The following is a 13,817-nucleotide window of genomic DNA, read 5'->3' as shown; positions in this document are numbered from 1 at the left end:
GGGTAAGTAAAAAAAAGTATTCCTTGCAGTGGGATTGTGCCCACACGGAAAGGGTAAACTGCTCATTTATGTCTAGGGGAACAAAAAAGAAAATATGCTTACCCAATCCTCTGCTCCTTTCTGCATCTAGACTGGCCCCCACACACTCTAGTGGTCTAGAGTCTTGACATCATGAAGACTAGACTGCCCTAGGCGTAAGGATGTTGGGGAACAGTCTACCGCCGGATCGTGGGGGAGCGTTGTCTGCCAGGGGAGCGGAGGATCAGTTAAGTAAAATTATTTCTCCTCTCTCCCGGATAAAATTAGCTATTAACCCTTGCAATGCAGTCACAGCCCAACTGCAAGGGATCATGTTTTTTCTGCCCAGAGCGGAGTTTTAGGGAGCTTCCAGCTAATGGGGAACGGACAAACAGACTCCATTCCAGCCTGACAAATAAAAACTACATTAAATGCAAGTCCATTGATGACTCCCCTCTTTTGATTGGTCCTCACCAAACGCAGTTTTTGAACAAAATACTGATTAGCACATAAATGCAGACTCAAGTAACTTTATCCTTGCATAGTGTGAGACAAGTCAGTTGAGACATAATGATATTCATTGTGCAGCTGCTCTCTATTAGTTGGGTATCAGTGTCGGCTGGTGCTCAAATTTTTTTTGGGGGGGCAAACAAACTGAAAAAAAAACCCCATCAAGTGAAGTCACTGTGCCCATCAAACACAGCCACTGTACCCATAAATTGCAGCCACTGTGCCATCAAACACAGCTACTGTGCCCATCAATTGCCGCCATGGTGCCCATCAATTGCCGCCACTGTGCCCATCAATTGCCACAGGTGTGCCCCATCAATTGCCACAGGTGTGCCCCATCAATTGCCGTCAGTGTGCCCCATCAATTGTCACCAGTGTGCCCCATCAATTGCCGCTACTGTTCCCTATCAAATGCTGGCACTGTGCTCCCCCCCACCCTTACTGGTCTCGGCACTGTCCTACACGCTCCGAGTCCTCCTGGTCTTCTCCTGTCCTCTTTCTGTCATCTCAGCTATGATTAGAAGCCTGAGAGGCGTCCAATCACAGCACCTGTCGCTTCAGCCATTCAGTTGACAGGACAACCAGACCCGAGCACCTGATTGGCTGAGAGGCGGGTCAGTGTTAGGGAAGCGATGTATTCACTTCTCTAACACAACACTGTGTAAACAGCGAACGCACAGCAGTGCGCCCGCTGTTTACTATTTTGGAAGCCTATTAGAGCCGACAGGGATCTCTGTCTATTGCGCGTATATTGCATAGTGACAGTTAGTGATGGATGAACTTCCGACGGGACGTTTCGCGAATGCAGACCGCGAACGCGGCCGATAGTTCGCGAATCAGAACGTTCGCGGCGGGCCACATTGACTTCAATGGGAGGCGAACTTCGCAAACCTACAGGTCAAATTTGCAGCCACAAAATAATTAATAGCTGTGCAAACATAGTCCCACCACATGGCCAATGACATAACACATGTATGAGGTGAATCTGGGATCGACAACTACTAGCATTCTTTTTTATATGGGAAATTGTTGTGACAATTCAGGACTGTGGAGCGCATGAAGGCAATGGAGGAGAGGGAAGGTCAGGGACCAGGGTAGGCAAAGAAGAGGGTGCAGGAGATGATCACCAGCAGCGTGACATACAGCAATGACACCTGCCCCATGATAGAGTCATCTGACACCAGCACCGTGATAGAGAGCACTGACATCAGCAGCGTGACATAAATCACTAACACCAGCACCGTGATATACAGCACTGACAGCAGCACCGTGATAGAGAGCACTGACATCAGCAGCGTGACATACAGCAATGACACCTGCACCGTGATAGAGTCATCTGACACCAGCACCGTGATAGAGAGCACTGACATCAGCAGCGTGACATAAAGCACTAACACCAGCACCGTGATATACAGCACTGACAGCAGCACCGTGATAGAGAGTACTGACATCAGCACCGTGATATACAGCACTGACACCTGCACCGTAAGCAGCCCCTGGAGGAAGTCAGCATAGCACAGGGATGGTGGGAGCCCCTCATAATGAGCATAGCACAGGGATGGTGGGAGCCCCTCATAATGAGCATAGCACAGGGATGGTGGGAGCCCCTCATAATAAGCAGCCCCAGGAGGAAGTCAGCACAGCACAGGGATGGTGGGAGCCCCTCATAATAAGCAGCCCCAGGAGGATGTCAGCATAGCACAGGGATGGTGGGAGCCCCTCATAATAAGCAGCCCCAGGAGAATGTCAACATAGCACAGGGATGGTGGGAGCCCCTCATAATAAGCAGCCCCAGGAGGAAGTCAGCACAGCACAGGGATGGTGGGAGCCCCTCATATTGAGCATAGCACAGGGATGGTGGGAGCACCTCAAAATATGCACAGCAGAGGTACAGCCCCAAGAGGAAGTCAGCACAGCACAGGGATGGTGGGAGCCCCTCATAATATGCACCGCAGAGGTACAGCCCCAGGAGGATGTCAGCACAGCACAGGGATGGTGGGAGCCCCTCATAATAAGCAGCCCCAGTAGAAATATGACACTGCTCAACCTCTTCAAAGAGGAGGGTACGGGCATATAGTACGGTGTGCTTTTTTTGGACAAGGAAGTGAGCCAAATGAAGAAAGAAGGTCTTTGTGCTCGTTTAAAAAAATTGTTTATAGACATATACATGGTCTACTGGTCACATGTGTTGAATTCCTCCGAGATCCATGCCTCATTCATTTTTAGAAATGTGAGGTAGTTAACACTGTCGTGAGCTAGGCGAGTACGCTTATCGGTCACGATCCCCCCTGCTGCGCTGAACGTCCTTTCGGACAGGACACTGGACGAGGGGCAAGCCAACAGTTCGATTGCAAATTGGGCAAGCTCTGGCCAGAGGTCAAGCCTGCCCACCCAGTAGTCCAGGGGTTCATCACTCCTCAGAGCGTCCACATCGGCCGTTAACCCGATGTAGTCGGACACCTGATGGTCTAGGCGTTCCCTGATGCTGGATCCGGATGACACCTGTCGATGGGTCGGCTGAAAGAATGACCTCATATCCGAAGTCACCAACATATCTTCAAACCGGCCTCTTCTTGCAGGCGCTGTTGGATTGGTACCCGCAACTCCTTCTCTGGGAGTGGGAATTGCTCCTCTGCCAGCGCACGCAAAGGCAGAATGCAGCATTTCTCGAAGCAAGGCCTGGAAGTGCTGCATTCTGCCAGCCCTCTGTGACGGCGGTAACATTTCTGCCATTTTGTGTTTGTACCGGGGGTCTAAGTACGTTGCCACCCAGTACTGGTCCTTGACCCTTATGCTTTTTATACGGGGTCCCTATTAAAACACTGGAGCATGAAGGCCCCCATTTGCACTAAAGTGGAAGCGGTGAGGTGGCCTGGCTCCTGCTTATCGTCCAGGATAATGTCGTCCTCTTCATTCTCCTCTCCCCATCCACGCACAACAGGGATCCCAGAAAGGTTTAAAGCATGCTCTTCTTGCTCCTCCTCATCCGCCCCGGCACCATCCTCCTCTGACTCCTCTTCAGACTCCTGTTGTTGACTTGTCTCAGATAGAGTAGCCCCCCCTGGGAATTCATCCAGCATTGCGACTTCCTCATCTTCCCGCTCCTGCTCCTCCACAGCTTGATCAATGACACGACGCAATGCACGCTCCATAAAGAAGGCATAAGGTACCGTGTCACTGATGGCTGCGACTGACCAGTTTGGTGATCTCCTCAAATGGTCGCAGAAGTCTGCATGCATCGCGCATGAGCAGCCACTGGCGTGGTGAAAAAAACCCCAGCTCCCCAGAACCTGTTCTGCCGCAGAGTTCATACAGGTAGACGTTAACTGCACATTTCTGCTGGAGCAGCCTATCAAGCATATAGAAGGTTGAGTTCCATCGCGTCGGGCAATCGCAAATAAGACGTCTAACCGGCAGATTGTGTCGCCGCTGAATGTCAGCAAGGCGAGCCATGGCCGTGTAAGATCTTCTGAAATGGGCCGAGATTTTCCTTGCCTGCCGCAAGATGTCCTGGACCCCAGGGTAGTTGACAACGAATCGCTGCACGACCAAGTTTAAGAGGTGTGCCATGCATGGCACGTGCATGATTTTGCCCTGTTTCAATGCGCTAAGCAGATTGGCATCGTTGTCACACACCACTTTACCAACTGTCAAATTGAGCAGTGTTAGCCACTGATCTGCCTGTGAACGCAAAGCTGAAAGGAGTGCCGGGCCAGTGTGGCTCTTGGCTTCCAGGCACAACAGACGCAGCACGGCATGGCAACGTCTCACCTGGCATGTCGAATAGGTTCTGGGGAGCTTGGGCGGCGCAGCGGAAGAGATGCTAGCAGCGGAAAAGGAGGAGTCAGCCGAGGAGGAGAGGGAGGAGGATGGAGTAGGAGGAGGAGGAGAAGAAGAGTCAGGCCTGCATGCAATCCGTGGCGGTAAAACCAAATCTACACGGGTGCCACGGGTTACATGCTTGACGGCCGTCAGAAGGTTCACCCAGTGGGCAGTAAAAGTGATATTCCTTCCCTGCCCGTGTTTGCTAGACCACGTGTCTGTGGTCAGATGTATCTTGGCACCGACACTGTGTGCCAGAGATACATTCACTTGCCGCTGAACATGGCCATATAGCTCTGGGATGCCCTTCTCTGAGAAATACTTCCTTCCTGGGACCTTCCATTGTGGTGTTCCAATGGCCACAAATTTGCGAAAGGCCTCCGAGTCCATCAGTTTATATGGCAGTAGTTGGCGGGCTATGAGTTCTGACAAGCCAGCCGTCAACCGTTGGGCAAGAGGGTTATCCAGCGTCATCATTTTTTTACGCTCTAACATTAGGCCCACGGAAGCCTGCCTTTTTGCAGAAAAACGTGAGCTTGGCGTGATGGAAGGTGGAGTGGAGGACAATTGTGAGGAGAGAGGAGAAGGAGAAGTAGAAGACGAGGCTGGATGGTGAGAGCCTGGAGTGTGGCTTTGTGTGTTCCGTTGCTCCCACTGGGCTCGGTGATGGCTGCTCATGTGCCTTCTTAAGGCGGTCGTCCCTAGGTGAGTGTTGGGCTTACCGCGACTAATGCGTTGACTGCAAAGATTGCAGATGGCAACGCTATTGTCAGCAGCGGACACGTTAAAAAAAGCCCACACTGCGGAGCCATGTGCTGGTGTCCTGGGAGCGCCAGATGTGACCGTACATGGTCGATGACTCGCTCCTGATACATTTGCAGTCTGCTTTGTCCCTCCTGTGCAACGTAAGTTATTCCTGCTTCTCCTCCTTATCTGCTGGTCCATATCTCCCTCTGAACTCCCCTCCTCTTCCTCTCTTGTGGGCACCCACGTGACATCACTAGACACGTCATCATCGACGTCACCTTCCCCACCGCTATAAGTAGAGATCTCGGAGTAGGCAGCAACACCGGGGACCAACCTCCTCCTTGGGCTGATCTGGGTACTGTCGTCCGACTGCTGAGTAGTGATTGTTGCTACCTCCTCTTCCTGATCCAATACCAAGAGTGGCTGCGCATCAGAAATGTCCTGATATGGATCGGAAAATAATTCCTGTGACTCAAGCGGAAGGTATGTGGTGGTGGTGGTGTTGTTGGTGGTAGTGTCTTTGGGGGTGCACATAGCAGAGAGTGAAGAAGAGGGTGCAGATTGAGAGGATGAGGAGGGTGCAGAAGAGTAAGGCTGAGTGAGCCACTCAACCAAGTCTGGTGCGTCCTTTAAAGTAATTGAACGCACCTTCTGCAACTTCCCACTTTGGCTCAAGCCTGTTGCTCCTGCCCTACCCCTACCACCCCTGCGGAAGGGCCTGCTTCTTCCTCTGCCTGTCATTTTTTAAATGACCCTGTGACAAAACTCTCAGTCCCTATACCGATGAAGGACTGCTGCAGTATAGGGCAGCGGTCAGCAGTAGTGCACCTCCACTCTATGTATTGTGGACCTATACCAGTCCTTATAGAATGGCAGACTGTACCTCACTCAACCCTATGTACTGTAGTACCCTATACCTTACCAGTCCTTATAAGGACCTTTGTGGAACAAGAAGGTTGTGTGTGACTGATTAGCAGACTGTACGTCAGTCCCTATACCGATGAAGGACTGCTGCAGTATAGGGCAGCGGTCAGCAGTAGTGCACCTCAACCCTATGTATTGTGGACCTATACCAGTCCTTATAGAATAGCAGACTGTACCTCACTCAACCCTATGTACTATAGCACCCTAGACAGACCAAGTTACCAGTCCTTATAAGGACCTTTGTGGAACAAGTAGGTTGTGTGTGACTGATTAGCAGACTGTACGTCAGTCCCTATACCGATGAAGGACTGCTGCAGTATAGGGCAGCGGTCAGCAGTAGTGCACCTCAACCCTATGTATTGTGGACCTATACCAGTCCTTATAGAATGGCAGACTGTACCTCACTCAACCCTATGTACTGTAGCACCCTAGACAGACCAAGTTACCAGTCCTTATAAGGACCTTTGTGGAACAAGTAGGTTGTGACTGATTAGCAGACTGTACGTCAGTCCCTATACCGATGAAGGACTGCTGCAGTATAGGGCAGCGGTCAGCAGTAGTGCACCTCAACCCTATGTATTGTGGACCTATACCAGTCCTTATAGAATAGCAGACTGTACCTCACTCAACCCTATGTACTATAGCACCCTACACCAGGTTATTACCAGTCCTTATAATGACCTTTGTGGAACAAGTAGGTTGTGAATGGTTAGCAGACTGCAGCAAAAGGGCAGCATTCAAGTATAATATTCTTTCTATATTTGGAAGAAAGAATATTATACGTGTACAAGCCTATTACCATACCACTGATACCAGTCCTGAAAAGAACCTTTGTGGGCCTAATATAGTAACAGCTACTGATTAAACTGACCCTCACTGCCTCACACACTGCTTCCTGCCTGTCCCTATATAAACTGACAAAACAGAGGCTACTGGAACAATAACTGGAATAGCACTTTTGTGGACCTGATAGTAACAGCTAATGACTAAACTGACTGTCCCTACAGCAGACACACTGTCCTGTCCCTTTCTCTAAACTGACAAAAGACACTCAGGCTGCTGCAACAATCAGTAGCACAGCAAACCTATATACACCTAACACCTATACCAGTCCTGAAAATAACTTTTGTGTACCAAATAGCTAGCGATTTGGGTCACTGCAATCTCTCCCTGCTCCACACAGCAACCTCTCCCTATAGTGACAGAAGAAAGAATGTAAAATGGCCGCCGGATCGGGTGTATTTATAAGTTAGGGGGAATGTCCAAGTGTCCATGTGCTGTAATGTCTCAATTGGCTGTCCTGTACCCCATGATGGATGTGTCATCATAGGTCAAAGTTCTTTTACACAGAAAACACGGACGTCCGCCGGGCGAACGGCGGCAATAGTCCGCCGATCGGGCGAATCGCGAACAGCCGAAATTCGCCGCGAAACGACCGCCGGGCGAACCGTTCGGCCATCACTAGTGACAGTCACTGTGCGATATAGCAAGCTAGCAGCTCAGAACCCTGTGATCAGTAAGTAACTGCCCAGAAGAGAGGGGATTGTAGGCAGTAGAGCAGCACAGAGCTGTCACCTACCTGCCCGCTCTGATGTGTGTCCAGCCAACCAAGCAAAGGGAGGGAGAAGAAAGGGAGGAGAAAGCTTCTCCCAACTATTCTGCAGACACTTAACAGAGGAATCAGGCCAAAGTGCAGATCTGCACCAGGTTAGATCAGGTGGAGATCTGCAGCTAAATTTTGTGCCACATTGTAGCACATGTATTAGTTTATAGGGTGCAAAAATTGAATCATTCCTGTGACAAATCATAATTCATGATTTTTCAGTTTCTGGGACATAAATCGCAAATCCTTTTCAACATAGTCACAACTGTAATGCGCATACACATGGTCGGAATTTCCGACAACAAATGTTCAATGTGAGCCAACCGTGTGTATGCTCCATTGGACATTTGCTGTCGGAGAATTTACGACAACAAAGGTTTGAGAGCTGGTTCTCAAATTTTCTGACAACAAAACTTCTTGTCGGAAATTCCGAGTGTGTGCACAAAATTCCGACGCACGAAATTCCACGCATGCTGGGAATCAAGCTAAAGAGCCGCACTGACTAATGAACTTCATTTTTCTCGCTTGTCAAACGTGTTGTACGTCACCACGTTCTTAATGTTTGGAATTTCCAACAACATTTGTGTGACCGTGTGTATACAAGACAAGTTTGAGCCAACATCCGTCGGAAAAAAATCCACGGTTTTGTTGTCGGAATGTCCGATCACGTATATATTGCATAACTGTTCCTAGTCCCTGATCCCTGATTGCATCAATTTGATTCAGTATTCTGGAGCAGGAGTGGATGGGTTTGCTGTCAAACACCTACTAGGTCACTGTGAGATTAGAAAAATGGGGGGTGCCATGCCTGGCAGCATCACATCAGCACCATTCTTTGCAGCAAACTCTGTGAATGGAGGGTGCTGTGGCGATGCACTGTCAGGGGTTTGTGAGCTCAGTCTTCTGGTTTGAGTGACATTGAGCATTAATAGACCTAGAAGGCTGATTATATGTTGCGATGAAGAAGAGGTTCTGCAAGGAGACAGTTCCAGATTGCAGATGAGTATCACAGCTAGAGCTATTTAGAAGGAAAATCTCAGACAAGGAAAATTCAGTCTGATGGTAGGCTTTAAGGGAAAGCTTTAGTAAGAGAAGACCATACTCTGCTATTACATTGCTCCTTTTGAAAATTCACTGGTTGTCTGTAGCTTTATTTCTTTCAGTCATGGAATAGTCACTATAGCGAAAAACAAGGAAAGCGAAGATAAACTCAGATCTGTGTACTTCTCCCAGGTTAAAGATTAATGGACTATTGAAGCGAGCAGTGGCGTAGCGTGGGTTGTCAGCACCCAGGGCAAGACAAGTAATTTGCGCCCCCTAACCTGTGGACTTTTAGCACTCCCCAAGTCCCTTCAAATACAATAGTACTGCCCTACCTGATTCCTATACTGACCACTACACTACCCTACTTAATTTCAACACTGATCAACCGGATTCCTTTACTGACTATTACACATTACACTGACCACTATACTGTCCACTACACTGATAACTACACTGACCACTATACTGTCCACTACACTGATAACTACACTGACCACTATACTGTCCACTACACTATACTGACAACTACACTGACTGCTATACTGTCTGCTACACTATCCACTACACTATACTGTCCACTACACTGACCACTAAACTGACCACTACACTGAGAACTATATTGTCCACTATACTGACCACTATACTGACCACTACACTGAGAAATACACTGTCCACTACACTAACCACTATACTGTCCACTACACTATACTGACCACTACACTGACCACTATACTATACTGACCAATACACTACACTGATCACCATACTAAACTACACTGACCACTATACTACATTACGATAACCGCCATACTACACTACACTGACCACCATACTACACTAACCACTGTACTACACTAACCCCCATACTACACTGACCATCATACTACACTACACTGACCACCATACTACACTACATTGACTGACCACCATACTACACTACACTGACCACCATACTACAAAACTACACCACCTTCTCCCCCCCCCCCCCCCCCCGGGCCAGTAACATGACTCTCATGAGGGGAGTCTCACTCACTGGCTCACACTGCTTCTCTACTCCGTGCTCTAGTTGCCATGTTCAGTGTCCAGCGCAGCGCACTGTGATTGGGCGTATGGGGGGTCATGTGCGGAGGCGGGACTTCAGGAGCAATCGCAGACAAGCTAGCCATACGCCTCACATGACACATACTGGCACCCCCCTAAATGTCATGTCTGGGGGCAACGGCACCCCTGCACCTCCCACGCTACGCCACTGGAAGCGAGGTCATCAACATAAAAAGTCTGAAAAAGTCAGCAGGGTTCCTTTAAAAGAAACGTATTAACCCTTTGCATTCCGTGGTCATTCTATTTCTAAATGAAATAAGAAGTCTACTTTCTTCTCAACAAAAGAAGGCCAGATAGGTTTAAGTTGGCCCTATATTCTCAGAATATTTTCACATCAGCAGCTCAGCTAAAATATGTCAATAAGTCTGTCAATGCTGTTGGATTTCACTCCCCTGAAAAGGTTTCCCTTTTTTGCTTTAATAAAGCATGAACTATCAATAAAATGACACACATGCTTCCTGGATTATCAGAATCAATATGTTGTACCTGAACACCAGAGAATAGTGTAAACCTTCTGTATTGACTAAATATCCTCCAAATCTGAAAGATGCAGCATAAGCCATAAAGATGACACACTGGGCAAATCCAAAGCATACTCCATATACGTGAGATTTTTTCACTGCTGCCTTGTATGGCATTACCAGCAGCTCCTCATACATCTCCACAAACATCCTCTCCTTTCCGAGTCCTGCAACCGTTCGAATATTACCAATTGCTTCACTGGAGACCTGAGGAGTGGCAGATAAAAAATAAATTAGTTTCATAATTATTTTGTGAGTAGTGTATTAAACCAAACTGGAAAGTGCTAATAATGGAATGACTTTTGACCTCTAGAATATCCTTTGATAAGCTTTTCTTGCAAACAGCTTACATCACATTGCTTAAGAGCTTGGAGAAATGGATAATGTAAATTGGATTTCTGTTTAATTGGTTTTAACAGTTTATTGCCTGTGAATTCTGCACAAAACGGCTTCTTCCATATTTGACTTCTCGGTTTTGCACAGTCATTGGAAAATGTATCATCTGTTTACCATATTGTATCTTGCAATGTCTTCAATGTCAAGATATGTCCACAAAAAGTAAAAAAAAACAGCTATGTCTTAAGCCTCGTACACACAATCGGATTTTCATCAGGGAATTGTGTGATGACAGACTGTTTGCCTAAAATTCGACCGTTAGTACATTTGTTGTCCAACTTTCTGCCAACAAATGTTGAATGGCAGGCTAGTACATTTTCGTCAGACAGCGGCCTGTTGTCAGATTTTTGTATTATGCGTACAAGTCCGTCACACAAAAGTCCAAAGTACAAACACGCATGCTTGGAATCAATGCTCACCAAACACGACATTAGCAGAAGGTGCCCAAAAGGTAGCGCTCAAGAGCTGAAATTCCAAGTAGTACGTCACTATGTTCATGTTTGTTGGCCGACAATTGTGTGCAAGACAAGTTCCTGGCACACGCCCTTCGGACAAAAGTCTGACGCTCTGTTGGCCAACAATTGGATTGTGTGTACAAGGCTTAAGACAGAGGCTAGAATACCTCTGTCCCGAATACTTGTAAAAAGTTAAATAAGATTGCCCAAGGGATTTTTGATGGAGGTGTAGACAGTAAATAAACACTATGTGTAAAAACAAAGTTATATACTTTACTACATAGGAAAAAAAAAAGGAATCAAACATCATTGTTACAATTTTGTACATATAATGCAGATTATACACTCTTCTTTTGATACAATTTATATAAATACTCAAAATACAGATGTATGAAACATCTTAGATCTCAATGCGTTTGTGAAACAATGTTCACTTCATCAGGACCTTGATGTTTCTGACATAATGTACATGAATAATAATAGACAAAAATTGCCCTATAGGATGGTTTACATCACTCAGCATTTGGTCACCATGGATTTCTGAAGTGGGTTCTATTTGGGGCAGGAGCCACGCTTGCACATTGACCTTCACCCTCCAGGCATCCTTCAGCCCACTCCTTGCCTCCTCAGCCCCCTGGACAGACTCTCCATTTGGTGGCTGATCTTTTGATCGTGTGGAATATTGATTGGGTAATTTTTGGATTTTATTACTCATATACTATTCTTATATTATTCATATGCTTTGATCTTATTATTGAATGGAGACCTTCAATGATCCCAATTTTGTTACCTTGCCAGCCTCTTCCAATGCTTCTTTGTCCTGATTGGCAAATCCTGTAAGCATTTTAGCTTGAAACACTCCAGACAATCCAATCAGGGGGAGGAAACAGAGGACAACCAGACTGAGCTTCCAGCTAAAGAAGAATGCAATGACGAGCGATGCTGCAATATTTGTCATGGAAGTAACAATCATTCCAATCTGGGAACCTGTAGCCTGGAGAAAATGGTTTTAAGTAAAAGTATATAAAAAAATTACGAAATGATCCTAAAGGAGTATATAAAGATTAAATGACATGTGCCCTTAATGGATTTGGTCAATGTAATTCCTAAGGCATGATTAAAAGGTCTTATTCCACATTTTCCCTGTTTTTTTTTTGGGGGGGGGGGGGTCGGCAGTGGTGCTGGATCTACACTGGAGAACAAGTTTTAAAAATGTTTGTGTTTTTAATAAAAGTCTTGCCAAGCCCTACTCATTCACGGGGGGGGGGGGGTTGGATCTGGGGGGCCCCCTTCCTAAATGGGGCTTCCAGATTCTGATAAGTCCCCCTTGCACAGACCCCCACAACCACTGACCAGGATTGTGAGGAAGAGGCCCTTGTCCCCATCAACATGGGGACAAGGTGCTTTGGGTGGAGCCCTGCCCTTCAGGAGGGTTTGCACGCTCGCCCTCACACCCCTTTCATGAGCTGGCAGGCTGCATGCTCAGATAAGGGCCTGGTATGGATTGGGGGAGGGGCACAATTTTTTTTCCTGATTTTTTAAAGTCAGTAATTCTTTTTCATCAGCTGACAGCTGAAGACTCCTTACCAACCATGACAGTTACTGGTTGTTAAGGACGCCATTGGCCACCCACTCCTTAAAGAGGAAGTAAAGGCTATTAAAAAAAAAATGCAACCTGCAAGGCAAAGGCATAATGAGCTAGCATGCATAGCATACTAGCTCATTATGAATAACTTGAATAACCTGAGAACCTCCGTCTTCATCTTCGCCGCTGCCATGTATCCCGGAGTGACTTCCGGGTCTCGCTGCTCCGGCGCTGTGATTCGCCGGAGCCGGGATGACATCACTCCCGCGCATGCGCACGGGAGCCGACACGTGCGGCATATCACAGTGATCTGCGGCCTGCTTAGTGCGCCTGCGCGCCGCTGTCTACGGCGCATGCGCCGTAGACAGCAGTGCCTGTCTTTTGGTAAATATCTCCTAAACCGTATAGGTTTAAGAGATATTTCTTGGACCTACAGGTAAGCCTTAATCTAGGCTTACTTGTAGGTCAAAGTGGTTTGTAAGGGTTTACAACCACTTTAACAGCGCGGTATTTACTACTGTTAATAACCAGGCTGGTTACCACCGGGTATTCAAATGGCTGCATGTTTTCACTACTAAAATACCTCACGACTTCATAAAATAACTCATGTGGTATTTTAGTAGCGTATTTTAGTTAATGGAAAAAAATGCTAGGAGGTATTTTACAAAAAAAATTGAAAGAAGATAATATTGCTTTGTGAATTGAGCCCACTGCACATTGTCCGGTTTTGTCACCCCCTAACAGAAACACAGAAAGAAATAAAACCCCAAAGGGGTTCCAAGCATTCCCCAATCTATTAAAAATTAAAAAGGAAAAGTTCTGGGCTTAAATATACTTTAAGGACAAATCTGACAAGCTTTACCTATTTTACCATTTTTATTTTCTCTACTATAGTGCAAATTTGGAGTATAGTATATGCTCCTTTTAACTGGTCCAGGGTGATTTCTTTATGGCTACAGTATTACAGGCATGTTGCTATAATACGTATGATGATCTTTTATAAGGGACTATTGACCAGTACACTCAACTGACAGTGTCATGGTCAATGCCATGGTTTACAATGTGAAACATGAACAAAAGATGTAAAATCA

General features: G+C 46.8%; 1 protein-coding gene across 2 annotated transcripts in view; it reads right to left on the bottom strand.

Annotated features, from left to right (window-relative positions):
• LOC143923950 (bile salt export pump-like) overlaps positions 1–13,817 on the bottom strand; it is a 165,414-nt gene that overhangs the window by 26,381 nt on the left and 125,216 nt on the right. For both annotated transcript variants that reach the window (XM_077447898.1, XM_077447899.1), the window contains exons 22-23: positions 11,932–12,135; positions 10,256–10,497 (exon numbers count right to left, since the gene is read on the bottom strand). In XM_077447898.1, coding sequence (XP_077304024.1) covers positions 10,256–10,497; positions 11,932–12,135 — 446 coding nt within the window. The remainder of the gene's footprint in view (positions 1–10,255; positions 10,498–11,931; positions 12,136–13,817) is intronic.

The sequence above is a fragment of the Lithobates pipiens genome, unplaced genomic scaffold (assembly GCF_037356315.1).
Source record: "Lithobates pipiens isolate NorthernLeopardFrog02 unplaced genomic scaffold, aLitPip1_a1.2 Scaffold_22, whole genome shotgun sequence".
In the NCBI taxonomy this organism is placed as follows: domain Eukaryota; kingdom Metazoa; phylum Chordata; class Amphibia; order Anura; family Ranidae; genus Lithobates; species Lithobates pipiens.
This window is presented reverse-complemented; position numbering and strand designations above follow the sequence as displayed.